General features: G+C 38.2%; 1 protein-coding gene across 2 annotated transcripts in view; it reads left to right on the top strand.

The window, feature by feature from the left end:
- GFPT1 (glutamine--fructose-6-phosphate transaminase 1) overlaps window positions 1-24,190 on the top strand; it is a 57,915-nt gene extending 33,725 nt beyond the window's left edge. For both annotated transcript variants that reach the window (XM_045884859.3, XM_045884860.3), the window contains 8 exons: window positions 2,684-2,781; window positions 7,184-7,304; window positions 8,145-8,302; window positions 14,304-14,418; window positions 14,686-14,813; window positions 15,587-15,754; window positions 16,382-16,543; window positions 17,840-24,190. In XM_045884859.3, coding sequence (XP_045740815.1) covers window positions 2,684-2,781; window positions 7,184-7,304; window positions 8,145-8,302; window positions 14,304-14,418; window positions 14,686-14,813; window positions 15,587-15,754; window positions 16,382-16,543; window positions 17,840-17,884 — 995 coding nt within the window. In that variant the 3' untranslated portion in view covers window positions 17,885-24,190. The remainder of the gene's footprint in view (window positions 1-2,683; window positions 2,782-7,183; window positions 7,305-8,144; window positions 8,303-14,303; window positions 14,419-14,685; window positions 14,814-15,586; window positions 15,755-16,381; window positions 16,544-17,839) is intronic.
- The last annotated feature ends 2,682 nt before the right edge of the window (window positions 24,191-26,872 follow it).

A 26,872-nucleotide genomic window follows, 5' to 3' on the forward strand; every position in this document is an offset into this window, starting at 1 on the left:
CTATAATGCAAACAGGATAGCTTTTATCTTTTTTTATTGTTAAGGAAATTGACGCTCTGTCAGTTTGATCATCTTGCCAGAGGTCACATTGCTGATCCTTTGTGGAGCCAGACTAGCCTCAGGTATTCAGCAGTGTTCCTGAACATGCTCCATCCCTGCTCCTGTCCTCTGGGCGCTCTTGCTGCTTCTATTTTTGTTTTTTTTTTAAATATTTTTTTTATTTATTAGGGAGAAAGGGGGGGGAGGGAGAGAGGGAGAGGGAGAAGCAGACTCCCCACTGAGCAGGGAGCCCAATGTGGGGCTCGATCCCAGGACCCTGGGATCATGACCTGAGCCAAAGGCAGACGATTAACTGACTGAGCCACCTGGGCACCCTCTTGCTGCTTCTAGTAGCTGTGGCCCACCTTATCAGAATTAGGCTTTTCTCAAAAGCATCATCCATTCAGACCTTGGATGACTCCATTCAGAACTACCTCAAACCTCCTTCAGCTAGTAGGGAATTTGCTGGTTTTTAGGGAAATAGTTGTCACCCAGCTAATCTCACCATCTTACTTCCTGTGATTCTTGGTCATCATCTGAAATACACGTCTTTCCGATTGTCTCCTTTTATACTGAGTCATCTCCAGACTGATTTGCCATTGCATGACTTTAACCCAGCCTCTTAATATTGTTTGCTTTCTTCCCAGACCTTTGCAGTACATGCCAAGGTCTGTGGAAGAATACTATAGGCAGGGGTGCGCTTGGTCAAGGGAAGAACAGCAAGAAGGCTAGTCTGGCTTCAGTGCTTGGGTGGGAGGGACAGTACTAGGAGATAAGGTCAGAGTTAACCAGGAGACAGGGCATGTGGGCACTTGAAGACATAATAAGGAGTTTAGATTTTATTCTAAGTTATTTGGGAAGCTGCTGAAGCTTTTTGTGGTTTTATTTTTTACCTTGCTGATTTTTAAAAAAACAGAGAGATCTAATATGCCCTCTTAGTACTGAAATTTAAAAGGGAGACCATAAAGTTACTCAGAAAAATAAAAAGCAAAACATATGCTTTGGTTTTATATTATGACCAATGAAGGTAGAAAAAAGTGTGGGGAGACAGCACGGGCAGAATAGACAGACGGAGGGTGTGTCAGAGGCAGGAGGATGCTGCCCTGGGGCGTGCATGTCTGTCTTCTCAGACAAGCCACACAGTGCCTTGGAAGTATATTCACTTGGTGGGTGCTCAGGAAATATTAGTAAATGGATGTTGAACGAAAATTTCTCACAGGTAGAAAACAAGCCTTGTGTTGAAGTATTTTTACACAAGATGCCCTTAGAAGAACCCATAAATAGCCATAGGGACAGAAAGAGGACAGACTCATTGGAAGGTTTTGAGATCATTTAATGTTTTTATTTTTATTTATTTTTTTAAGATTTTTATTTATGTTTTGACAGAGGCACAGGGAGAGAGGGAACACAAGCAGGGGGAGTGGGAGAGGGAGAAGCAGGCTTCCCATGGAGCGGGGAGCCCGATGCGGGGCTCGATCCCAGGATCCTGGGATCATGACCTGAGCCGAAGGCAGACGCTTCGTGACTGAGCCACCCAGGCACCCCTCATTTAATGTTTTTAAAGAATCATTCTAAAAGATTATTTTATTCAGGCTGTGTGTGGTGGACAGGCTCTAAGAGGCGGGGATAGAAGAGAGAGTAGTTAGGAGAGTGTTGCTCTGGTCCGGGGCGGAGATGTTGGACTACATGATGGCGTTAGAGTCCCCCTTGGAAGGCGCGCTCACAGGACCTTTGGGGTGGTTGTAGAGAGGGATAGGAGCAGTTGAGGGCACTGCCATCTGGTTCCTGGGGGTGGCATTTACTGAGATGGGAAAGACTGAAAGGAGAGGGGGTTTTTCTTGTGTTCAGAGCACTGTTCTGGGGGTAGGGGGAACACTGTTCATGTGGGAAATGAATGTAACTAAGTCCATTTTTTCCCCGGTAGCTTATTTTTTTTTTTTTTAAGATTTATTTATTTATTTATTTGAGACAGAGAGAATGAGAGAGACAGAGAGCACATGAGAGGGGGGAGGGTCAGAGGGAGAAGCAGGCTCCCCGCCGAGCAGGGAGCCCGATGCGGGACTCGATCCCAGGACTCCAGGATCATGACCTGAGCCGAAGGCAGTCGCCCAACCAACTGAGCCACCCATGCGCCCCCCGGTAGCTTAAAGAGATATAATCAGGTATAATAAAATTCACCATTGTTGATGTATAATTCTATAAGTTTTGACAAACCTCCACCACGTGATCATAACCCTAACCTCCACAGCAGCCAAGATGAAGCACAGTTCCATTGCCTTCCATACACCCTGTGCCCCTTTGTGGTCAGTCCCTTCCCCACCTCCAGCCATTAGCACCCAGTGTTCTCTCGTCTGTGCCCCTGTGGTTTTGCCATTGAGATAAATTGTAATCTAAAGAGAGGAATGGAAAAATGACCAGACAAGGTAGAGTGAGATAAAAACTGTAGGTGTGTGGGCCTGCAAGGGGATGAGTACGGTTAGTTACAAGTTTGGGTTAGACAGTTTAATTTAGTTTTCAAAACCATGTGTAATTCTTTAAAATGGTAGTGTTGTTTTCCAGATTGGCAGTGGACACTCACGAAAAGTGATTACCTACTTCCTGTGGTTCTTTCCTAAATAATTATATTCACAAACTTTTATTTCAGTGAATTTGGGCGGTTTGAAGGATCACATTAAGGAGATCCAGAGGTGTCGGCGTTTGATTCTTATTGCCTGTGGGACAAGTTACCATGCTGGTGTAGCAGTAAGTGGCTTCTTAAGATTTTAACTGTTTGATGTTGGGTATCAGAAGGTGTCTGTAACACACCATGTAAAATATGCTTTCTTAAAACATGATGTTACCTTGTTATGTTGCTAAGACAAAAATCAGGAAGGTTGGGGCAGAAATGTTAATATAGCTGCTTGGAATTATTTATCAATGGAAGTTTTGCTTTAGAAAGATCTTTAGATATACAGATAGACCTGCAGTGACTTCATGGAAGGCAAAGATTGGGAAAGTTTTTCTGTAGGAGCAGTCATTAGGTTTGGCTATCATTATTTTCTTGGCTCAGACAGATGGCTGGTAACGTGTATGAACCTCAACAGGATTTTACTTGGTAGGCACATTTCTGCAAATGAAGGAAGTCTGCTTCTTGTCAGACTTTGTTCTTTATATTTTTGGAAGCTAAATTAAAAAAAAAATTATTCAGATTTTTTTCTAGTTTTACTGAGAAATAATTGACATCATTGTCTAAGTTTAAGACCTATAGCTTGATGGTTCAACTTAGATACATTGTGAAATGATGGCCACAATAGGTTCAGTTAATATCCATCTTCTCGTAGAGGTACAGGAAAAACAATAAAGGAAAGAAATTTTTCTCTGTGGTGAGAATTCTTAGGATTTACCATCTTAACAGCTTTCCTATATATCCTGCAACAGTGTTCGCTATAATCTTCATATCGTACATTACACCTCTAGTGCTTGTTTATCTTATAACTGGAAGTTTGTACCTTTTACCACCTTCCTCCAATTCCCCTCCCCCCATCCCTACCTCTAGTAACCACAAGTCTGATCCCTTTTTCTATGAGTCTGTTTTTGTTTTGTATGGTTTTTTAGATTCCACATATAAGGGAATCATATAGTATATGTTTTTGTCTGTGATACTTATTTCACTTAGTAAAACGCCCACAGATCCATCCGTGTTTTCATAAATGGTAGGATTTCCTCATTTTTCATGGCTGAATAATATTCCTCTCTCTGTGTGTGTGTGTGTGTGTGTGTGTGTGTGTGTGTGTACACACCATAGCTTCTTTATCCATTCAGCAATTAGGGACACTTAAATTGTTTTTGTGTCTTGGCTTTTGTGAATAATGTTGCAATGAACATGAGGGTGCAGATACCTTTCCAAGTTAGTGTTTTCTTTACCTTTGGATATACTTCCAGAAATGGAATTGCCGGATCATATGGTAATTCTATTTTTAATCTTTTGAGGATCCTCCATAGTGTTTTTCATGGTGGCTGCACCAATTTACATTCCCACCAAGAGTGCACAGGCGTTCCCTTTTCTCTACATCTACACCAGCGTTTGTTAATCTCTTGTCTTTTTGATGATGACTATGCTAACAGACATGAGGAGATATCGCATTGTGGTTTTAATTTGCATTTCCCTAATGACTAGTGATGTTGAGCATCTTTTCATGTACCTGTCGGCTGTTTGTATATCTTCTTTGGGGAAATGTATATTCAGGTCTTTGCCCATTTTTTAATTGGGTTGTTTTTTTCAGGTGAGTTGTATGAGTTCTTTATATGTTTTGGATATTAGTTCCTTACCAGATACATGGTTTGCAAATATTTTTTCCTGTTCTGTATTGTGACTTTTCACTTTGTTGGTTTCTTTTGCCGTGGTTTGATGTAATCCCACCTTTTTATTTTTTATTTTGTTGCTTATGCTTTAGGTGTCATATCCAAGATATCATCACCAAGACCCATGTCAAGAACTTTGTTCCTATGTTTTTTTCTGGGAAGTCCCTGGTTTCAGGCCTTACATTTAAGTCTTTAATCCATTTTGAATTAATTTTTGGGAAGCTGATATTCTGTATCAAAGATGTATGTTGGTTTTCAGTGCAGAAGCTTAGGAGTATAATGGTCTTTTAGTCCAATAAATCAGGATCCAGATACAGTTTTCTTATCAAGACACCATTTATAATGCTGTTGTGGTCAACTCCCGTAAGTACAGAAGACCCTTACACATTCAGTTTCTACTTCTAGAGTTGATTCCAAAGTTTATGACCTAGTGATTTGGGGGCAAAAATATCTATGATCTGCACTTGTGGGAGCCAGTCATGTAACTAGTGATGGAAACTGGGTGGTTGTCCAGCCCTTACATCTCAGTTCTCTAACCCACCCACTTCTCAGATCACATGGTCTAAAAAGGAAAGTCTAGGCAATATTGAAGGGGAGAGTTCTAAGAAAGTGCTTGTTTCGGAGTGCCTGGGTGGCTCAGTCTTAGTTAAGCATCTGCCTTCTGCTCAGGTCATGATCCCGCATTGGGCTCCCTGCTCAGCGGGAAGCCTGCTTCTCCCTCTCCCTCTGTTGCTCCCCCTGCTTGTGCTCTCTCGCTCTGTCAAATAAATAAATAAAATCTTAAAAAAAAAAAAGAAGAAGAAAGTGCTTGTTTCAAACATGGGGAAAAAAAATAAAGACATGAGTGTAAATGAAGGGATTGGCCAGTTCCCTGGTAGCTTAGATCTGTTGTTACAGAGTGAGCCCTCTATTCAGAAATTTAAAAAATGATTAATGTTTCATCTAATGGTAAACCTGAATTTTAGGGCAGAAAGTATATGCTATGTTAGAATTCTCCAGTTACGAAATTTGAGAAAATGTAAGGTTTGTTTTGTTTTGTTTTTTGGTAGATGCTGAGACTACTATAGTTAACAAACATTAGAAGTCCCTTTGGGGTTTATCATACAAAATAGTGTCGTCAGTTCTATTCTATCTGGTTTTTGGTTTTTTTATGTGTTTTTTTGGTGGAGTCCAAAGTGAATGACACATGCATAAATGCTTTTTTAATATATGTATCCTGAAGAATAACAGTCAACTAAAATCATTCTTAGTTTGCTTTTCAAAATGTTATTTGTGTCTCGGTTTTTACAGTGACATACAATAGAATTTTTAACAGTATATTCTTTTAAGATGCAAATATGTCATGCTGTGTATTTATAAAGAGTTGCTTCCACTGAAAGAAAAAGACATTTATTAGCACAGATACCTTGAGATGACTTTTGTGGGGTATATTTTAAAATATCTGGTAAGTTGCTAGATTGGTATCTTTCTCTTTTTATTTTGAAGAATATAATTTCAGTGTAACATTTATATTGTAAATGAGGGGGTAGAGTTTGATTTTTGTTTGAGGAAAAACGTCCAGCATTTTAGGGTCAGTAACTTATTTATGTATAATTAGTTAAGTAAAATACAGCAATGGAAAAGATTAGTTAAAAATAAGATTTTATCTTTGAAGACTTTCTGTAAGTGATGTTATAACGTTGTTAAAAAGTGCCAAGCCAAAGTTATAGAAAAAAACCATTTAGTTTACTTTTGTGGACAAGAAAGTTAAAGGGATATGAAGTAAGGAAACCTATATGTTCTTCACTCCGGTGAAGGAGGAATGCAGTGATGGGGCAAGAGATGAGTGGGGCCCTTTGCCTAAAGAAGTTTGTGATCTCCACCAAAACGAAATGTATGCATCTCTGTAGGGCCTAAAATTTTTGCTGTCTGAAATTTATTTTTTTCTATTGTTTAATTTTAGAGTAAAAGGAATTTAGAGTAAAAGGAATTGAATTAGAATGGAAATTAGTACAAAAAAAAAAATGCTAAGGTGCTGTTTGAATAGAAGCATACTACCCCCTACTTCATCCTCCATCCTACAAAATTTAGAAATAGTGAGCTTTCTTAAACAAGAGTTCTAAAGTGTGTTGACTTTTTTTGGAAACAGTACTAATTTATGAATACATAGTATTTTTTTAAAAAAGATTTTATTTATTTATTTGACAGAGACACAGCAAGAGAGGGAACACAAGCAGGGGGAGTGGGATAGGGAGAAGCAGGCTTCCCGCGGAGCAGGGGGCCCGATGCGGGGCTCGATCCCAGGACCCTGAGATCATGACCTGAGCCGAAGGCAGATGCTTCATGATTGAGCCACCCAGGCTCCCGAATACATAGTACTTTTGAAGTGTTTAATTTTTCACGGGGTGTTTATATACCTGTGGTTATCTCATTTTAAATCTCTCAGTGACTTGGTATTATATGAATTGTCATTTCAAGATTAGAAATTGGGAAGTTAAAGATAATATACAAGCTAACTCAGAACAGTGCTTTTTCTACTTCTCAAGACAGTTTATTTGTGTAGGTGTATTGCTTTTAAGAATATATGCATTGATAACTATCCAGAGAGACTTGTACTAAAATGCTAACAGTGCTTATATCCTGGCTGGTGGGATTTTGATTATTTTTAATGCTTTAATAAGTATTGTTTATATTTTCTAACAATGCATGTGTGTCATTTTTGTAATCAGAAAAAATAAAAAGTGTACACTGAATCTAAATAGTCCAGTGAGAATAAAGAGTATTTGAAGTCAGGTGATATGACCAAATCATCTTTTCTCTGCAGACACGTCAAGTTCTTGAAGAGCTGACTGAGTTGCCTGTTATGGTGGAGCTTGCCAGTGATTTCCTGGATAGAAACACGCCAGTTTTTCGAGATGATGTTTGCTTTTTCATTAGTCAGTCAGGTATGCTAATTTTAAAGACTTGAAGGAAAAGGAAGTCATTCAGATAGCATATCTTGGCAAAAACTGATATTTAACAATAAACAGGTATTGCAGATGACCTGACAAATACAGTAATTTATATTGATATTATGTAATTCTCTGTGAATTAGTAAAATTAACACATTTTATACTCAAGGAGCTGAGTTTTCAAAGACAAAGAAAGAAAGGAGATCCTAAAAAGTAGGAACTTACTATTCAAAGTTTTACAAATTTATTAAAGTGCATGTTTTTTGTTGTTGTTTTAGACTTACTTATTTTAGAGAAAGCGTGCATGCGAGCTGTGGGGCAGCGTGGGTGGTGCAGAGAGGGAGAGAGAGAATCTCAAGCAGACTGCCCGCTGAGCATGGAGCCTGATGTGGGGCTCGATCACAGGACCCTGAGATCATGATCTGAGCCGAACAAGAGTCGGACGCTCAACCAACTGAGCCACCCAGGCACCCCTAGTGCATGTTTTAAATTTTACTTAAAACAAATGATACTGTTGGGACGCCTGGGTGACTCAGTTGATGAAGCATCTGCCTTTGGCTCAGGTCATGATACCAGGGTCCTGGGATTAAGTCCCACACTGGGCTCCTTGCTCAACGGGGAACCTGCTTCTCCCTCTGCCTGCCGTTGCCCCTGCTTCTGCTCTCTCTCTCTTTCACGCTGTCTCTCTGGCAAATAAGTACAAAATCTTAAAAAAAAACAAACCAAAAACCAAAATAATACTGTTGAAAGTGAAAGTGAAACTTTGTTTTTGCATCTAAGAAACAGTGTCCGCTGACTGCTCTGTGTGTTACTTTTGTCTTCCTTTTTACATAGGTGAGACAGCAGACACCCTGATGGGTCTTCGGTACTGTAAGGAGAGAGGAGCTTTAACTGTGGGGATCACGAACACCGTGGGCAGCTCCATATCGAGGGAGACAGACTGTGGCGTTCATATTAATGCTGGGCCCGAGATTGGTGTGGCCAGCACGAAGGTAAGTTCCTGACTTAGTTCTCTTGGTTATCTAATCATAGTACTGGTGGAAACACACTAATCCATACCATATAGTTCATTTGTTAGCACTTATAGAACTCCTGTAGTTTACCAATCATTGTAATTATTGTAAGGTTTAACGGTCAATAGTAGATAAAACACTTATCTTTCCATCCCTCACTCCCATCTTAAGAGGTTAAAAGGGACAAGTGTATATAACATACATGCTGGCTGTTTCCATTCATCACTTATATTCCTCTTGCCGGTGCAGCGGGGTACATGGTAAGTCTGATGTCCTTCTTTTATTAAGTATAGTAGGGAATTAGAAAAAATAACAGATTAGAAACCTCCAGCTTAATTCTAATCATTTTTGACATTTTAATTTACATACTCATAGCTTCTAATAAATATACCAAAATATACATATTACCTGTGAAAGTTTGTAAGGGGGTGTACACTTTTTGGTATAAAATTTGCCGATTTAAAAAAATTAAAATGAGTATTATATGACAATATCTGTTTCTCCACTGTACCTGTGGAGATTTAAAGCACCTTTTTTTTTTAAGGCCTATTGAGACTATTTGGCTCTTTGAAATTGGAATATCCATAAATTTAGTATTAGTAATAAAAATAAGAATCTTAAAATACAAAAGATATTCTCTTTCCACAGTTGTATTACTCTTTATGATTTCAACATTTCTGGTTTTCTGCTTAAGCATAATATTTACTGCTGATGGTCCAATAGGTTGCGTAGGTACTGGTGGATTTGATTCTAATTAAGGGTGTGTGGAAGATGATGTTAACATGTACAGAACCACATTTGAATTTTTTTCCTCTTCAGAATTTTTTTTTTTAATTTGTGATTCTTATGTAAAAACTCTGAGGTTTTTTGTTTCTTGGTTACTTTGATGTTGCTAACACTGTAATTTACAGAAAGCTGAAACCTGAATTTTCTCCATGTGGTAATTAAAACATGTAAGATGTTTGTGCTTGGGTTTCCATTCTGTGCCTGAATAAATAACCAGCTGCCCTCAGCAGCAGCTTATGGATTTTTGGAACAGTATCCAGACAGCTTTGATCAGGGATTGGAATTCCAAGGCCCCTTTATTCACAACACATGGTGAAACAAGGCCTTCACCATAGTATATGTGGGATATGGGGTCATACCACTGAATGGGTGCTCTTGACTTACCTTTTTAAAAATCTTTCTTGAGTCTGTGTTGGTGGTATAGTGGTGAGCATAGCTGCCTTCCAGAAATCTTGCTTGAACTGTCAGCTGCCAGGGGAATTACAGTTTTTTTGATTTCTAATTCTATTGTTCACAAAAACTTCAATTTTCTCAACATTTTATTAAATTTATTTTTAAGATTTTTTATTTATTAGAGAGAGCACAAGGGGGAGCTGGGAGCAGAGGGAGAGGGAGAAGCAGACTGCCCACTGAGCAGGGAGCGCAAAGTGGGGCTTGATCCCAGGACCCTGAGATCGTGAGCCGCGCGGAGGGAAGCAGATGCTTAACCATATGAGCCACCCAGGCGTCACTTCTCAACATTTTATTATGATTATTTTCAAACACACAGCGAAGTTAAAGGAATTTCATATTAACACCCATATACCCATCACCTAGATTCTACCATTTTTTTCAGTTCTGTTGAGGTATAAATTTCACCACCGTAAAACATTCACCAATATTCAGTGTATAGTTTTAGTAAATTTGGCTGTGTAACTGTCACCACAGTCCTGTTTTAGAAGACTAACTCACTTGAAAAAAGTTCCTTTTTGCCTTTTTACAGTCAACCCCCACTCCTACCTCTCAGCCTCAGCCCGAGGCAGCTACAATTGCTTTCTCTTGCTACACTATGTCATCTTCCAGAAATTTCTTATAAATTGGATTGTATAATACAGGTCTTTTGTGTCTGGCTCCTTCTGTTTAACATATGGTGAAACAAGGGTTTCACCGTTGATGTTTTTGAGTTTTTTTTTCATGTTGTTATTTCTAGCAGTAGCTCTCTTTCTTGCAGGTCCTTTTTTAAAAATCTTTTTATTTTGAAATAACTATAGGGTTTATAGGAAATTGCAAAGATAGTAGAGAAGTCCATGTACTTCTTACCCAGTTTCCCCCAATGGTTACGTCTTTTTTTTTTTTTTGGTTACATCTTGTATAAGAAAAAAAAACATCTTTTCATAGCACATATTTTAATTAATGTCTTTTAAAAAATAGCTCCCTTAAAAATTTTAGTAAGTATGGCAGTTTAGTCTTACTTTAATTTTTTCTTGGACTCCAAAGTAATTTTGTTTTCTTCAACTGCCTTAGACATTCTGGGCTTGGAGTTACAAAAGTTTTGCAATGTTTAGTCATAGAGCGTTTCTGAATGGCAAATATAAGTTTATATGTTAATAGGTGATCAAAGAAGTTCATCATTGGTCCTAATCCCTGGCCCTGTGATGGACCTAGCCTAAGAATTCTATAATCTTGTTTATAAATCCCGAACTTCACCTGAAAAACTCAGGGTTAGAGAGATTACTAAGTTTCTCATAATACCAGACCATAGACAGTTTGATATTTCTGTAAGAATTGATGGGCATAAGTGTGCAGATGTAGCAGTTTTTTATGTTATTGCAGGTGTTTAAAATTTAACCACAGTACTGACTTATGTTGATTTTTAAAAATAAACTGATATAAGCTTTTGGCTGAATATAAAGTAAAACCAAGTTTAAAAGTTCAGAGTCAACATTTTCCTGGTAAATTGTTTCAAACCTCAGTAAATTCTAAGTGTGAGGTGTAACTTACTTTTCTCATAATTGGTTTTCTGGTATATATTGGTGAAATGAAAACCATGAAATTGGAAATTAAGCTGTAATGGAAATGCAATGGAAAAATGTATCCGTTAAAGCTATTTAATATTTATACTTAAAAATCAGTGTTGAGATGTCTTAAGTCCAAATAAGGAAACATTACTCTGTAGAGTAATATTTTTAGTCGTGGGCTCGAGGAACTGGAACTCATCTGATTGGTTTGAGTTGGAAAGAGTTTAGGTATGCCAGGGGTCCCAGATATTGGGTCTCTCCCCCTGTCCTGATCATATGTTTTGTGATTAATTGGTTTATTGAAAAGTAAGCGTCAGTAGGAAAAGGTAGACTGGAAGGGATTGCAATTTAGAATACAGATGTGCTCATTAGCCTGAAGGCAAGAGACTGCAAATCCACACTGGTGCTATGGGGAAAAAATCCCAATCTTCTGGTAGATCACATCATAGCACAGGGACAGGTAGCTGTGGAGAAATGTATGAGCAGCTGACCGCTGTGAGGCTCAGCAAGAAGAAGTAGGGAGTCTCATTTAACTACTGGGAAGGTCAGGAGCATTAGCAGATTGTGATTTCATTATACAGGAGGCTCATTATCCTCCTATTATGACAGGAAAATAGTCACTTATGAAGTGATTCCTTATCCAGAGAAGAGTAATAGAAATTCAGCCTATAATCTACAAGAAAACCCAGAATAAATTTCCTATGTTAAAATTATACATAATACTGCAGCTGGCCACACTACAATAGTCCTGATGATTCAATAATAAAAATATAAATAAGAAAACATATGCCTGAAATGTAAAATTTAGTTTCTTTAAATACCTGGTGAATTAAAAAGGTATCAGAACTACTGTAAAAAAGACTTAGTACAGGGGTGCCTGGGTGACTCAGTCAGTTGAGTGTCTGTCTTTTGATCTCAGCTCAGGTCATGATCTCAGGTTCCTGAGATGGAGCCCTGCTTTGGGCTCTGCTCAGCAGGGAGTCAGTCTGCTTGAGATTCGCTCTCTCTCTCTCCCTGCCCCTGTCCTGCCCTGTGCGTGCATGCTCTCTCTCACATAAATAAATCTTTAAAAAAAAAAAAAAAAAAAGGTAAAAGGAAACCCAATAAAGCAGAAGGAGACTAATAATAGAGAAGAGTAAATGAAATAAGATTCTCCTTATTTGCAATTGATATGATGGACTCCTGTGGAGCTTAAAAATAGCAAGTCTTAAAGATTTCTTAGAATGAGGAAGAATTCGTATAAAGTGTTTTATATAAAATATATACAAATATTTTCTCTATAAACTGACAGTGGCTACTTAGAAGAAATATGGGGGTGTGTGTTTGGAGGCGGATTCTATTTTCAATAGCTATAAAAATGCTTAAAAATAACTTTACCAAGCACTGTATAAGATGCTCCATAAACACTTGTTGAATAGATGAAAACTATGTAACTTTATAGACTTTTAGGTTTTTACCACAAATTGATAGAAATACCATACTTCTGGATGGGAAGATTGTTTTGTAAAGAAATGGCAGATCTGTGGGACAGAATCAGTTCTGCAACGTGACTCCAGGGTATCAGAGGACTGAGACTATAGGAAATGGCACAAGCCAATAGAGAAAGGGTGGGCGAAATGGAGGGAAAATTGGCTATTTATAAGAATAAAAACACAAGTTAACACCTTGCACTAAAATCAATTTCAGATGGACTAAAAAGAAAAAAATCAAAGAGAGACAATGAAAACAATAGAATTAAGAAAATTTAATAATACTTAACTGATGTTAGGATGGAAGGATTAAGCTTAAAAATACTACTTAAAAGTTAAAAAAATAAAACTTTTAATTTAATAAACACCATTATAAAAGGTTTAACCCAAACTGGGAAAAAGTATTTGAAACATAACAGTAAAGACCTTCCTAACACCAACTAAGAACAAACAAAAAACCCCAAAAACTCCAAGTCCAGAAACAAGAACATATAGTCAGTTCTTAAAAGAGAAAACATAAATGGCTGATGAACATGAAAACAGTCTTTTCAGATTTAAGATATGATATGTATGATAAAGTAGTAGTGAGAGACCATTGTCTAGCAGACAAATGGTATACATTTATTAAAAAGATAATTTTCAGTATTGCAAAGAATGTGGCAAAACACTCATCTCTCACATTCTCATACAGCTAATGGGAATGAAAATAGTCTTGGTAGTTGACTGCATGTTTTAAAACATTCACAGTTCTCTATCCTAGGAAAATAAATGTCTCTTAGTTCAAGCTTTTATCAGTAAAAGTTTGTTTTGAGCCTGTGTGTCAGGCATTATGCTGAATGCTTTACGTTGGTCTCATTTAATTCTCATCAGAATCTTGTAAATGTACCTTTAACAGATGGGCCATCTGACACCTAAAGAGATGAAAAACTACTCTGGTTTCAAAACTGCATATCAAACACTAGTAAACAAGAAAGAAGGCACTCTTCCTTGGGAAAGTGCTTGCAATTAAATTAAGAATAAGAGCAAGTTATAAAATTATACTTACCAATTAATTTTCTTAACCATTTAAAGAAAGAAGAAAGGCAGTAAAGATTAGGAGGCGGTATTCACAAATGCTATTAATACCATGTTATTAATTATTCCTAAGAATGATGATGATTCTTATTTCTACCCACTTTTCTACAATTAAGGTTAAAAAATTTTTTTTGAGCTGAACTGGAAAAAAAAAAGGTGGGAGTGAGGAAAAAGCGATAGGCAAAGGTGAAAAAAAAATCAAAAGAACAATCAAAAAAAAACAAACAAACAACAACCAGCAAAGCCAGTACAAGTACCTTAGGGAAAGTCCTTCAATGCTTTGCTTTTGACTTATATGAAAAACCTAATCTGGTTATGCATGTGCAGATTTACACTCTGCTCACCTTCCTTTGCATGTTTCTGTTCCCTTCTGAGGGTGTTAGGGATTTGGTAAGCATCCAGATTATAAGGAACTTTTGTATTTGGAAATAAAAGTTAAGTCATTTGTTCAAATTCAGAAAAGGAAGTGATAGTGATAGATTTCCCAAGTACTGGTTCAGTTTGCTGTCAGCTAACACTGTTTTTTTTAAATGGACAATATATATTTATAAAACCAATGGGAGGGAATTCTTTATTTTCATCTTTTTTTTAATTAAAAATTCCAAGTTCTTAAAATGCAACTGCAACTAGTTCTGCTTTTCTGTGGTGTTCCAGGCTTACACCAGCCAGTTTGTATCCCTTGTCATGTTTGCCCTCATGATGTGTGATGACAGGATCTCCATGCAAGAGAGACGCAAAGAGATCATGCTTGGATTGAAGCGGCTGCCTGGTACGAAGATCTCACACAGTAGATTTTTGTTGTCTAAGGGAGTGGCTAATGGGTGAAGTCTCTTCTTGTCCTTGAAGCTGTGGCTTTTAGCTACTTAGTCAAAAAGATCTTTCTTCTTTGGCACCTATGTGTTTAAAAATCCTTTACTGATATTACAGAATAGAAACATTGGTCTTTTGTTGGTTGCTGCCAATATATCATTGTTATTATATCAGTTCAGTTTATTGCCCTTTTTTCATAGACTTTGTTAATATTACTTCTTAACAGATTTGATTAAGGAAGTACTGAGCATGGATGATGAAATTCAGAAACTGGCAACAGAACTTTATCATCAGAAGTCAGTCTTGATAATGGGACGTGGCTATCATTATGCTACTTGTCTTGAAGGGGCACTGGTAAGTCTTCTCACTTATAATTATGTCTGTGGACTTAAGGACCTGGCACACAGTCATACTTTTAGATCCAGTGAAATAGGTGGGACTTTTGAAAATGTCTCTGTATTTATGCACTCTGATTTGTTATCTTGAGAAAGGGTCACACAATATTCAAAAGTGAATATCAAGAAAAGTACATTTTACCACCATGATTTGGGTTTAGCAAGTTACTTGGGTTAATTTGTTCTCCAAATGTTAATAAATAAAAGATTAAATTCTCTAGGTGTGGGATTTCATTGAAGTAAACATGAGGCAAGTAAAAGAACAGTTACAGAGTAATAGGAATATATTCATGATCACCTAAAATCTTCACAAAGTTTTTGTGGTTTTAAAATTTCTAATTAATGAACAAACTTCCAGTTACTTGTTGATAGTTCAGAAATAATCTATTAACCTATATTTACAGGTCAGAGGTCCTTTTATACTTTTGGATAAATAGTGACTTCAGACAACAGATTTTTTTTTTTAAGATTTTATTTATTTATTTGACAGAGAGAGAGATAGTGGGAGAGAGCACAATCAGGGAGCGAGGGAGAAGCAGTCTCCCTGGTGAGCAAGGAGCCCGACTTGGGGTTCGATCCCAGGACCCTGGGATCATGACCTGAGCCAAAGGCAGATGCTTAACCAACTGAGCCACCCACGTGTCCCTGGACAGCAGATGTTTTATGTAATATTTACGTAAGAATGGGTTTTTGAATAACAGACTGAAGACTAATCTAGTTCTTTCCTGTTAGAAAATCAAAGAAATCACTTACATGCACTCTGAAGGCATCCTTGCTGGTGAACTGAAACATGGCCCTCTGGCTTTGGTGGATAAGTTGATGCCTGTCATCATGATTATCATGAGAGATCACACTTACGCCAAGTGTCAGAATGCTCTTCAGCAGGTGGTTGCCAGGCAGGTAAGTAGGGGCTGCTGGGAGGGCACTGGGAATTATCTAAGAGTTGGGTCACTAAAGCTTATTTGAATTTCATGACATTTAAAGTGATAGACCAGTGCCTAGTGGGAGGCTTACAAAACATGTTGAGGTTTACGTGTGAAGAATCTGAGATACTCAAGAGTTTTGACAGGACCCAGCTCCTAGATCTCATAATAAGCAGAACCAAGACCAAAACTGAGGTCCTAGTCTCCAGATCCTCTCCTCTCTCTTAGTGTATGCTGCTCCCTTTTAAGTTAATATTCTTAAAAGTATATTTCAGGAGAAACTGGGTTTTACGTTAATATTACAGGTGTTGTGCTTAACTGTGTTTTCTTCAGATCATTTGGCTTTTCTATAAAGCCCTGAAGATAACTGGTAACTGAGCTCGGTATTTCTCAGTTGTGTGAGTTTAAACAAATTACAGAATCCCACAAAGTTTCCGTTTCCTTGGCTGCAAGTGAGCTCAATCTGAGTTATCCCTAGGATTGTGAGTCAGGGAGGCCACGTGTATATGTGCAGTGCAGAATTTGCACGTTCATGTGCAACAGCTCTGCCTTTGCTTACCAGTGATTTTGTGTGTGTGTGTGTGTGTGTGTGTTTCTTTCCCAGGGACGCCCAGTGGTGATTTGTGATAAGGAAGATACCGAGACCATTAAGAACACAAACAGAACAATCAAGGTACCCCACTCAGTGGACTGCTTGCAAGGCATTCTCAGCGTGATCCCCTTACAGCTGCTGGCTTTCCACCTTGCTGTGCTGAGAGGCTATGATGTAAGTGATGGGCCCCTGGAGAAATCTTGAGTTCACGTTTTACCTGGTTCACTCTTAGTTTTCCTTCTAAATTTTTAGCAATAGCATTTGAGAAATCCTTCAAATATTTATCTGTCACCTGTTACATTTGCACGGCCCAGTGTGTAGTTACGTCATAACCTTTTCTTACCCGCTGAACCTGAAGGAACCTTGGAGCCTACCTCTATGATTGGAGATTTACCTCCTTGGGGAGTCTCCATGTGTTTTCTGTTTCCTTCCGGGTGGCTGGCAGTTCTTTGTTTGGGATGCCCCCGCACATTGCAGGACTTAGCATTCCCAGTCTCCCGGTCATCATGACAGCCCAACGTCCTGCTCTTACACACAAATCATAAGTCACTACCGACTGGCATTTCTAGTAAAGGATTTAATATGGGGAATTGGGCTTACACAGCCATTAGAAGAAGGCCTGGGGAAAGGCAGGGGAGGGAGGCTCCTGTGCCATCCGCCAGGGTAGGAATTGCAAGGAGCCACTACTGTTGGGGGTCTCGGCTGCTGTAGCACCAGGGTGGGCCACTGCCAGAAAGATTCGTGGAAGCTGTTGGCCAGTCTAACATTAGCTGCCTGAGGCCCGTGACCCTCCCAAGTGGGCTGCCCCTTTTATAGAGGACCAGAGAAGCACTTCCTGTGCTGAACTGGCTCCTTTAGAATGCTTTTCCCTCATTTCAAGATTCTTAAGATACATTATTTGACTCTATTTTCTTTTTTTTTTTTTTTTAAAGATTTTATTTATTTATTTGACAGAGACACAGTGAGAGAGGGAACACAAGCAGTGGGAGTGGGGGAGGGAGAAGCAGGCTTCCCACCAAGCAGGGAGCCCGATGAGGGGCTCGATCCCAGGACCCTGGGATCATGACCTGAGCCAAAGGCAGACGCTCAACGACTGAGCCATCCCGGTGCCCCTTGACTCTATTTTCTTCTTTCTGTTTTTTTTTTTTTTAAAGATTTTATTTATTTGACAGAGAGCACAAGCAGAGGGGGAGAGAGGGAGAAGGAGGCTCCCTGCTTAGCAAGGAGCCCGATGTGGGACTTGATCCCAGGACCCTGGGATCATGACCCGGGCCGAAGGCAGCTGCTTAACTGACTGAGCCACCCAGGCGTCCCTTGACTCTATTTGTAATGTTAGTTTTCTGTAGTCTGTAATTAAGATGGTTGAGGAACATGTTGTTTTCTGGTTTTATACGCAAAAGTAATTTGCTTAGAGTCACTGCTCCTCTCCCCCCAGTCTATACAGTCTTTCAAATATTGCTTCTTTTGCAGGTTGATTTTCCCCGGAATCTTGCCAAATCTGTAACTGTAGAGTGAGGAGCGTCTGCAACTCTGGGCGATTGAGCAACACAAGACACCTTTTGTATTTAACACCTTGATTTAAAATTCACCCTTTGAAGCCTTTTTTAGTAAATCCTTATTTATATATCGGTTATAATTATTCCACTCAATTTGTGATTTTTGTGAAATTACCTCATATTTTTCCAGTAATTTGTGGGGGAGTTTAAATAATGGAATTTATATTGGAATCGTTACCACAGAGATTTAGCTCTCATTTTCTTTAAAGGATGCTGGGTGTTAGATTTCTGGGCCCTTCACTTCAGTCTGGGAGAATTGTGTGTTTTTAGAATAATTGGCCTCTGTTTTACCATGCTTCTATTCATTCAGCCCAAAGAAAGTGTAGTACATTTAATTTGGAATATCTAAAGCCAGTGGCAATGTATGCTAATGATTGGACATTTAATTAAGGTTTTGTTAAGTTTACATATAAAGAGAAGATGCTGTGATTTGTTTTTAAATTTGTGTTTTGTTTTTAAATCAAACTGTAGAACTTAAAAACTGAAAGCTTTTCTTGGTGGGATTCTATGTAAGTTAGGTTAACCTGAGTGTCTCAGACCTGTTGCTTGTTATCTGGAGGTCGAGTTAATGTAGGAAGCTCGAGTATGGTAGTACATTGGTTTTCTCCACTCTTAACAGCAAGTATTTGCACAATTTCATAGCAGAAACTTTAAATTTGAGCTGCTTTGGACAACTGACAACATATGTTTTCTTGTGAAGATGGGGGACCTCCAGGTGGGGTGTCCTACTCCTAGTTTTTCCATCTTCTAAAACTGATTTTTATTTCCTTGTATCTGTAGTTTTTTGTTTCATGTGTTTTTTTTAATGACTTGTTCTTTGAAATCACCACACAAAGTTGCTGTCATATGTCTGAGATTAAATCAGTACTGATACATGTAGAATTCTCTACTTTTTGTCCCAAGGAAAAATTTCCTGCAGTGAATTTTAACTTTTTACTGCCTTTTTGCATAAGACTAGTACCATCCTGCCAGTTGGAAGTTCTTTGTAGTTTGGAAGATTTGCAAGTCTTTTGACTAATCATTTGACTATAAATGTATATGTTGAGCTAGGCTTAGAGAAAGAAAGCTGTATGCTTTACACTGATGCTAGTGAAGGATTGCATCGAATATAGTATTATTTCCTAGGTATATTTCTCTATTGTCTGTGTTCTACCCCTGAAATATATTTAGGAATGAAGAAGATACAAATAAGTAAAGTGATATCAAGGTGCCTTCAGCTGGTTTACGTCAGAAATGGAAATTAACAATTTAGATTAAAATAGAGTAGAATATTAGTTTGACATCCAACATGTTGTGAGTAGTAATTTCTTTACGGGGCTTTTTGGCCAAATCTTGGGGGTTATAGGGCAGTGTGTTTGTGTTTTGGTGAAGTCTTTCTCTTTCTAGAGTTTTTGCCTTTCAATTGTGAAGGTAAGGTATTTAGCATAATTATTTAAGTAAATTCATGTTTTTTCTTTTTTCTGTGTTTGAATTTCTTGGTGAGGTTAAGATTTTCTAATAGCTATTGCTGCAAGGGGAGCACAGAATTCTGCTTGTGTATTAGGGTTAGAAAAATACTTTGCATATTTTGAGGTACTTTGGAAGGACTGTCCTCCTAGGTGGAGACTAGAAACCTGGTTGTTTTTAAAAATAAAATAAGTTTACTATTGATATCCTATATATATGTAGCTACTATAGCTATATTTATCCATTTTAATTGTTTCTGAGATTATTTTGTTTAGGCCTGCTAGTTTTAGTATGTGTGTAGTGTCATTTCTTATGTTAAATTAGCATTTTGTGTCTGTGATTTGTATGGGTTTGTAGCATTTCTTAATGGTCTGAAGTTTGAGTCAGTTCTAAGTGAACAAATACGTGAAGTCAATCATTAGTTTTCAGTTTCTCTTTTTCTCTTCCTCTGTCTCTCTCTCTCTCTCACACACACACACACACACACATTTACACTTCAAACTAGGATAAGTTCTGAACTGGATATCAAAAGCTGATATTGAAGAACAAAGAAGTGATATTTTCCAAATAAACATGGTTTCTCCTTCTTGTCCCTTCTTGCTTCTTACTTTATTTAATGTAGTGATTTTTAAATGCTTTTATGTATTAATTATGAACACAAAAAAAGATACTCTAATGAGGCAAATCACTAATAAATGTGCATGCCCAGTTAAAATGAATGTAATATTAACAGATAAGAAAATCTGATTTTTCAAGAAAGGTATGCTACAAAAGGAGTCTTTTATATAAAAAGTTCTTTCTTGTAGTACATTTAAAGTTTAAATTCACTCATATGTAACTTAGAGTTCCTTACCTCAGCCATGAGCCCTTTTTAGGCTGGGGTTATGGGTAGCATCTCATACATGGCCCAGTAAATGATGGTTACTTTGCAGTCAGTTGGCTTTTCTGTCTTTTTTTAATTCCCTGTGTCAGGAATGAATGGGAAGAGGAAAATTAACGTTCACTGTTTTCAGTGTCCTGTAATTGTGTCAGCATCCTTTTATGGGCAAGTCACTGTGCCAGGAACTGGAAAGGACATCTTGTTGAAAGCAAAGTCTGCTTGTCGGGCAGACTTATCAGTGGTGAAGACCAAGATCATTGGGTGAGGGAGTGGAAAAGTGGAGGTGAGCTGTTAAATAATGGTCCAAGTTTAGGGGCGTATAATGTTCACAAGAGGTGGAAGATGCATTTTGTAGAGTGCACTCTTACCGCACGCTGCGTAGACCATCTATCTGTGGTATGCTAAGGAAGGTAAAGGCGAAATGCACAAGGAGAAAGAAGTAAGCATCAAATACTACTCAAGGGGAGTGGACACAGGGTGGTGTGCAGCTGGGGCTGGGGGTTAAGAGAGCTAACACAGATTTTCTCTCTTAGTTTTGTGAAAAGTTTCTAAGATGATACCGTCTTATCCTTCTGAATACAGGTCTGTTGACTTAAGCTAATCATGAGGACAGGAGGAAAAGGAGCCCTGTTTTTTTTTTTTTTTTTTTTAGCTCTTTGGTAATGTTCATTTGGCACTTACTTATATTGTCTTCAAAGAAGGAAGACCAGCTGAAATGTTTGCTTTAACAAACATATTTTAAGAAGTCCTTTGGAGTCAGTATTTTATCTGTTTAAAAACTTAGGATATACTGTAACAATAAAAGGGAAAGATTAATGTTAACTATTGTATGTGACAAGTGATTTTTCTAAAAAGCACAATGTCACTGAAAAGTACTTGTCGAAAAAGAAATCATAGCTCACATGGAATTTGTGAAGGCCAAAGAAATGGAAGGGAATGGTAAAGGAAGGTATTTTAGCCTTATGTTCACATATTTAGTGGGTTTTGTTTACCAGACTGCCAGATAAGAGTGTCTTCTTCATGAAAACATACTACAGATTACTTTCTTTGTTCTTCATGTTAGAATCTCAAGTTTAGAAGAATTAACACATCAGTTTTTTCTCACAATATTTAAGGATTATTAATATATCAGTATTTCCCTAGCTTGGTGAGTTTAACCATATCTTCAGATCTATGACATGACAACCAATAGGACTGATAACATTTGCTTTGAACCAATAATTTCCAGGCTTAAAATGAAAATCATAGTTGACTCGCAAGATTGTAAAGTTATGCTGTATTAACTTGTAAGTCTGTAATAGCTTGATATCAGTGTTATGGAATCTACCATAAATGATGGCTAATGAGAATGTTTTAGGAAATTCTTGAATTACCTTTCTTATGGTACTCAGAATGAATACAGAAATGATCCTGTTAGCTTTTTAAACGTTCTGTGGTTGACTTTTTGTGTTTTTTTTTTTTTTTTGTCTTTTTCTTCCTTTTTTTTTTTTTTTTTTTTGCTTAAATAAAACTTTTGGTATTTGTTTAAATTATACTGCTTGTGAGCTGGAGATTTTAGAATCTGCTTTGTTTCAGTTTTCTGTTCTTTAAGATAAATGTGTAGTTTACTGAGCCATTTGGTCATTCCTTCCTCATGTCTTGTAAGTCCAATAACTCTAACCTTGAACTGTGAATAAATTACCAAAAGTTACTGAGAATTGTATTTTGAAGCAATTTGCCAATATTTGAAGTGTGTACATGCTTGTAGGTGTGTTAAAGATTGTATTGCACTAAGAATGTAGCCAGTGTTTAGTTGTTAGTAAACTTTTCTGATGCTAGAATTCATTACTATTGCTTTTTAAAGTAGAGATGATTGGATAAATAGAATCAAAAGTTTCATGTCTCCACTCCAACTTGCCAATTGTTTTAGAAAGGATCATTAGATAAAACAAAGGCTCTACTTTTTGACGTCATACTTGATAGATATTATACCTTCTCAAGTCTTGTAAAAAATTTTTTGCGAGAATATTGTTTCTAGCGAATTTCTAGTGTATACAGTGATCAACAGCTTTGCGTAAGTGAATTGATAGTTGCAAAAGAAGGATATTTAAGATGGGTGAGTAGCAAGACTGCGTGTACTCTAAAGTTTCTGTAGTATCTGGCAACCTGTTAATTCTAGAACAAAGATTCCTTTTACAGGATCCTTTTATAAACAGCAAGCGAAAATCTCCATCCCTAGTGCTTACAGCCCTCGCTGTGTTCTGCAGGAGACAGAGTTATGCCAGGGTAGTTTGAATGAATAGCTGTGCTGTTTTGCCTTCTTGTAGATCCGAGCCCAGTCTCATCTCTGTCTCCATGTTGCTCTGCAGCAAAGCCTGGGGCTGCCAGACAGCGTGGGTCATTTTTTCCATGGGCCACATTTTGGCATAAAATCCAGCTTTACTTTTATTAAACAGTTATCTTTGAATTCTCCTCAGTTGGCTAGGAGTATTTACTGAGTACTTACTAAAGGCCAAGAAATAATTTCCCTGAAAATTTAGAGGCCTGTTTTTCATTGGAGTGGCATTTAAGAAAAAGAAATTTTTAACTTTTTTGGATGAGGAAAAGAAGTAAGAGTTAAGTTTCTCTCATTAATCTGAAGGTAAATAGTTCTCCTTCATTTTACAAAATGATGTAGGAAAAAAAAATGATGTAGGAACTTTATTAGCTTAAACATCCTGGGGCTATAAACATCTTGTAATAATATACAGACAGGTTGCCAGGTTATCGGTTATTTAACCATCTTACCCTTCCCTGGAAGTATGTGTGTAATAAGATAAATTCATTATTCTCTTTTTGGTTAGCATGTGTACAAGAGATTATTTCCAAGATTGAAAGGCCACGTTTTGAACTTCATACTAACATGATTTATTGGCTCAAATTCCAAGATTCACTATGTGTTTTCTCATATGTATTTCTCCTAATGCTGTTATGTAGCCATATTTTCCTTTTCATATTTCAAGAGATTTTTGAAAATGAAGTATGGATGTACAGTTGAAAATATGGAATAAAAAATGGAGCTTGTAAACAATTAGAGAAACGCTTTTTGGATAGAGTTATGGTTCTTTCCTTCCACTCACTTATCAGTCTACCTCTGTTTGTATAAGATTAAAAAGACTGTTTATACGTATTAGGATGAAAGCTTTTGGCATGTTTTCATATGCTTTTAATTTCTGCAGTATACTGAGTGATTTAGAAGCATCCAACAATTTAAAAACCAGAGCCTTAATAAGGTGTATCCTGGAACTCACAGCTGTTGCACACCTTGGGGAGTCTTTAGGAGCTCATTTTTGCCTCTATCACTCAGTTTTATGTGTTCTGAAATGGAGGTAAATACAGTGAGGTCTTAGAAGGAGAATTGCCGGGATATTTATGGAGAATTCTAGATTCATTATACCTAAAGGGGAAATGACCCCGTGGTTCTTAGCTAATACATTCTTAATTTGTGGGATGAAGAAGTGGCTGTCCATTAATTTTAGGTTGCCCTACAACATCCAGGCTGCAAAGGTCCACATGTACCAGAGTCACTACAGTTTGTTTCTGCCAATAGCCCCTTTCAGGTGACACTCTTGTCCTCATATTGTCCTCACTGATGCCAGTGTGGCATTCTCAGTCATGGATGTTCTGTGGCAAGTTCAGTGTGAGATGGACTTGTTAGATAGCTTGGTCTTCAAACAGTGCCCCTAATGGGATGGAGAATTTCTGAGACAATGAACGCTGGTAGTTCCCGGGCAAGGGAAATAGTAAATTCAAGTTTCTGGTAGACTTGAATACAGGTAGCCAATTCGATTCATGGGGGCTTTTTTCCCCCTATTTGCTTTGTATGTAGAGTTGTTTTGAAATACTGAGCATATTTGCTTTGACTTTTATCTCTTGCTTTCCTAATTTTGTATTTATCCTTTGAATAAAATGTAAACCCAATATTGAATTTACTTTTACTGCTGCTATGTAGAAACCTAGGAACTGTGGGAAATCCTTGTAAGATTTTTATCTCATGTCCTTGGTTATTAACTTGGACCCATGTATTGTTACTAAAGTTCGAAGTATTTCTTTGTTTGAAAGAAACGAATTAACTTTAAAACTTCTTAATATGTAGGGTTTTTGTGTTTTTTGTTGTTTTGGGTTTTTTTTTTTTTATGTTTAAGTGAAGTGGCCTCTGCAAGCAGAATTGACTTTACTGACACAACATTAGTAACTTAAGTGCTTTGAGTTATTTTCTCAGCAGAGACATATTTGTGTAAATTTGTTTGCGAATGCCTGGTTCCAGGAGTGAAGGGGACAGAATCTGGAGTTCCCCAGAACAGACAAAAGCTAGCTGACTTGTAGACACATTGGTCTCCTCAACTTGGCCTTCCTGAAGGGTGACATTCCTATGTTAATTGTCCTCAGTTCCTTTGGGCTCAATATGTTGAAACTGAGAAAGGGCAGCTCTGAGAATGTTGACATCCTATCAGAAGATAAGGCTGATTTTTAAGTTATTTTTTATTTTATTTTATTTATTTATTTTTGAAGATTTTTAAGTAATCTCTACACCCCAGGTGGGGCTTGCACTCATGACCCTGAGATCAAGAGTCACATGCTCCACCAACTGAGCCAGCCAGGTGCCCCTTAAGTTATTTTTTAAATTAAAGAAATCTGTCATGGCTTGGCTTATGCCCAAATAGGATGCCTCAAAACTTGGATCATTATTTAAATGGACAACCCTTCACAAAACAGTTCTTGCTTTTCCCTTCTTACCTTGCGCTGCCCAGTGTCCTGGGTACTCTAGGTCCATAGATCATATGAGAAGGGCTTGTGGACAAATGGGCTCTGCTTAAATGACACATAATATTTCTCATTGCTTAAGCACAATGACTTTGCCATAGGAGTTGCTTAATAAAATGCTTGCTGACCTTAAGTTACACTCGCATTTTTATTATTTTTTCTTTCAGTGCCTTTACTTGCTGAGTTACGAGTTTGATCAGGAAATCATAAATCACTACCAACTGGCATTTCTAGTAAGAAAGGATTTAACATGGGGAATTGGGCTTACACAGCCATTAGAAGAAGGCCTGGGGAAAGGCAGGGGAGGGAGGCCCCTGTGCCATCCGCCAGGATAGGAATTGCAAGGAGCCACTACTGTTGGGGGTCTCGGCTGCTGTAGCACCAGGGCGGGCCACTGCCAGAAAGATGTGTGGAAGCTGTTGGCCAGTCTTACATTGGCTGCCTGAGGCCCATTAACCTGTCTGCAGTTTAGCACCGGAGAATCCTTATTTCTCCTTCTCTTTTCCAAATTCTGTACAAGTGGCTCTCGCTGGTGAAATCTAATTGGAACTCTGTGGCTAAGTTTCCAGTAGAAGGGAGGACTTCTATATTGACCAGTGCAGTTCACCCTTTGGATTACCCAGCATCTCTCCTCACCCTTGTATCCATACGTAAATTTCCAAAGAAGAGAAAGAATATCGTGGTTCTGCTTGACATGCTGCAACTATCCCTGTTGGAATAAAGACACACCCTTTTCGCAAGAAGAGAAGATACATTTCACAAATTTCTCCCTATGAGATGTTCACTTTTCTCCCTTAGTCACAATCCCCCTTGATATAAAAGTCATATAGTCTGGGGCACCTGGGTGGCTCAGTCGGTTAAGCATGTGCCTTCGGCTCAGGTCATGATCCCAGGGTCCTGGGATCGAGCCCCGCATCGGGCTCCCTGTTCGGCGGAGAGCCTGCTTCTCCCTCTCTGCCCCTCCTCACTGCTCGTGCTCTCTCTCACAAATAAATAAAATCTTTTTAAAAAAAGGTCATATAGTCTTAAGTAGAATAATTAGAAGGGGGGAGGGGGCAAAGTTAATTACATAAATGTATATATATCAAGACAAGACAACATACAAAGCCCTCATTTGTACAACTAGTCAAGAGTATATAGTTTATGTAAATCTATACAAGTACACACACAAATATGTACATTTTCTCTTCCATTACCCATTTTGTGTTCCCTTTGCCCTCAGCAAGCACCCAGGTCAGTATGACTCTTGGCCAGAACTTTTTGCATCTCTCTCTTTTAGCTAGGTTGGGACCCTCCCTCCCTTCTCCATTCTTGTACCTAAATTGGGGGCCCATGTGTGTAGAAAGGTGGCAGCAGGAATTTCTGGCAATATTGTAGAGATAGCGTGAGGAAATTCCCGAGATAGAAAAGTTAATGCTGGATAGAAAAGACAAAAGCAAACTCAAGGAAAAAAAATTCTCCAAAGCAAAAAGTAAGAAAGCATTAACTTGGAGAAGTACCGAAGCCCATGGCAAACCTGGGAGGGGGGCGTCTGTTGATCTCCCGGCGGCTAGATCTTTTCAATGCTAATGGGCTGCACATGGGGGCCAGGAGACAAAGCCACAGTCTGAAGAAAGGAGGGCAAGTCAGCAAAATGGAAAACATTCTTGGCAAAAGAGTAACCCAGGAAGTATGTCAGAGAGGGTTATGACGAGGGGAAAAAGCCTTGGTTGTGGTGGGTGGGGGATGAGTCTCCCACGGGAATTCCTTACCACAGCTAGACCCCAGGCAGGTTTTGTGTCCATGTTGGCCCCACCTGTTTGTCCTAAAAAGCCTCAGTCTGAGAGATTATTCACAGTG

This window comes from Mirounga angustirostris, unplaced genomic scaffold, assembly GCF_029215605.1.
Source record: "Mirounga angustirostris isolate CCGP_5_RB_7025 unplaced genomic scaffold, mMirAng1.0.hap1 SCAF_10, whole genome shotgun sequence".
NCBI classification, from domain to species: Eukaryota; Metazoa; Chordata; class Mammalia; order Carnivora; family Phocidae; genus Mirounga; species Mirounga angustirostris.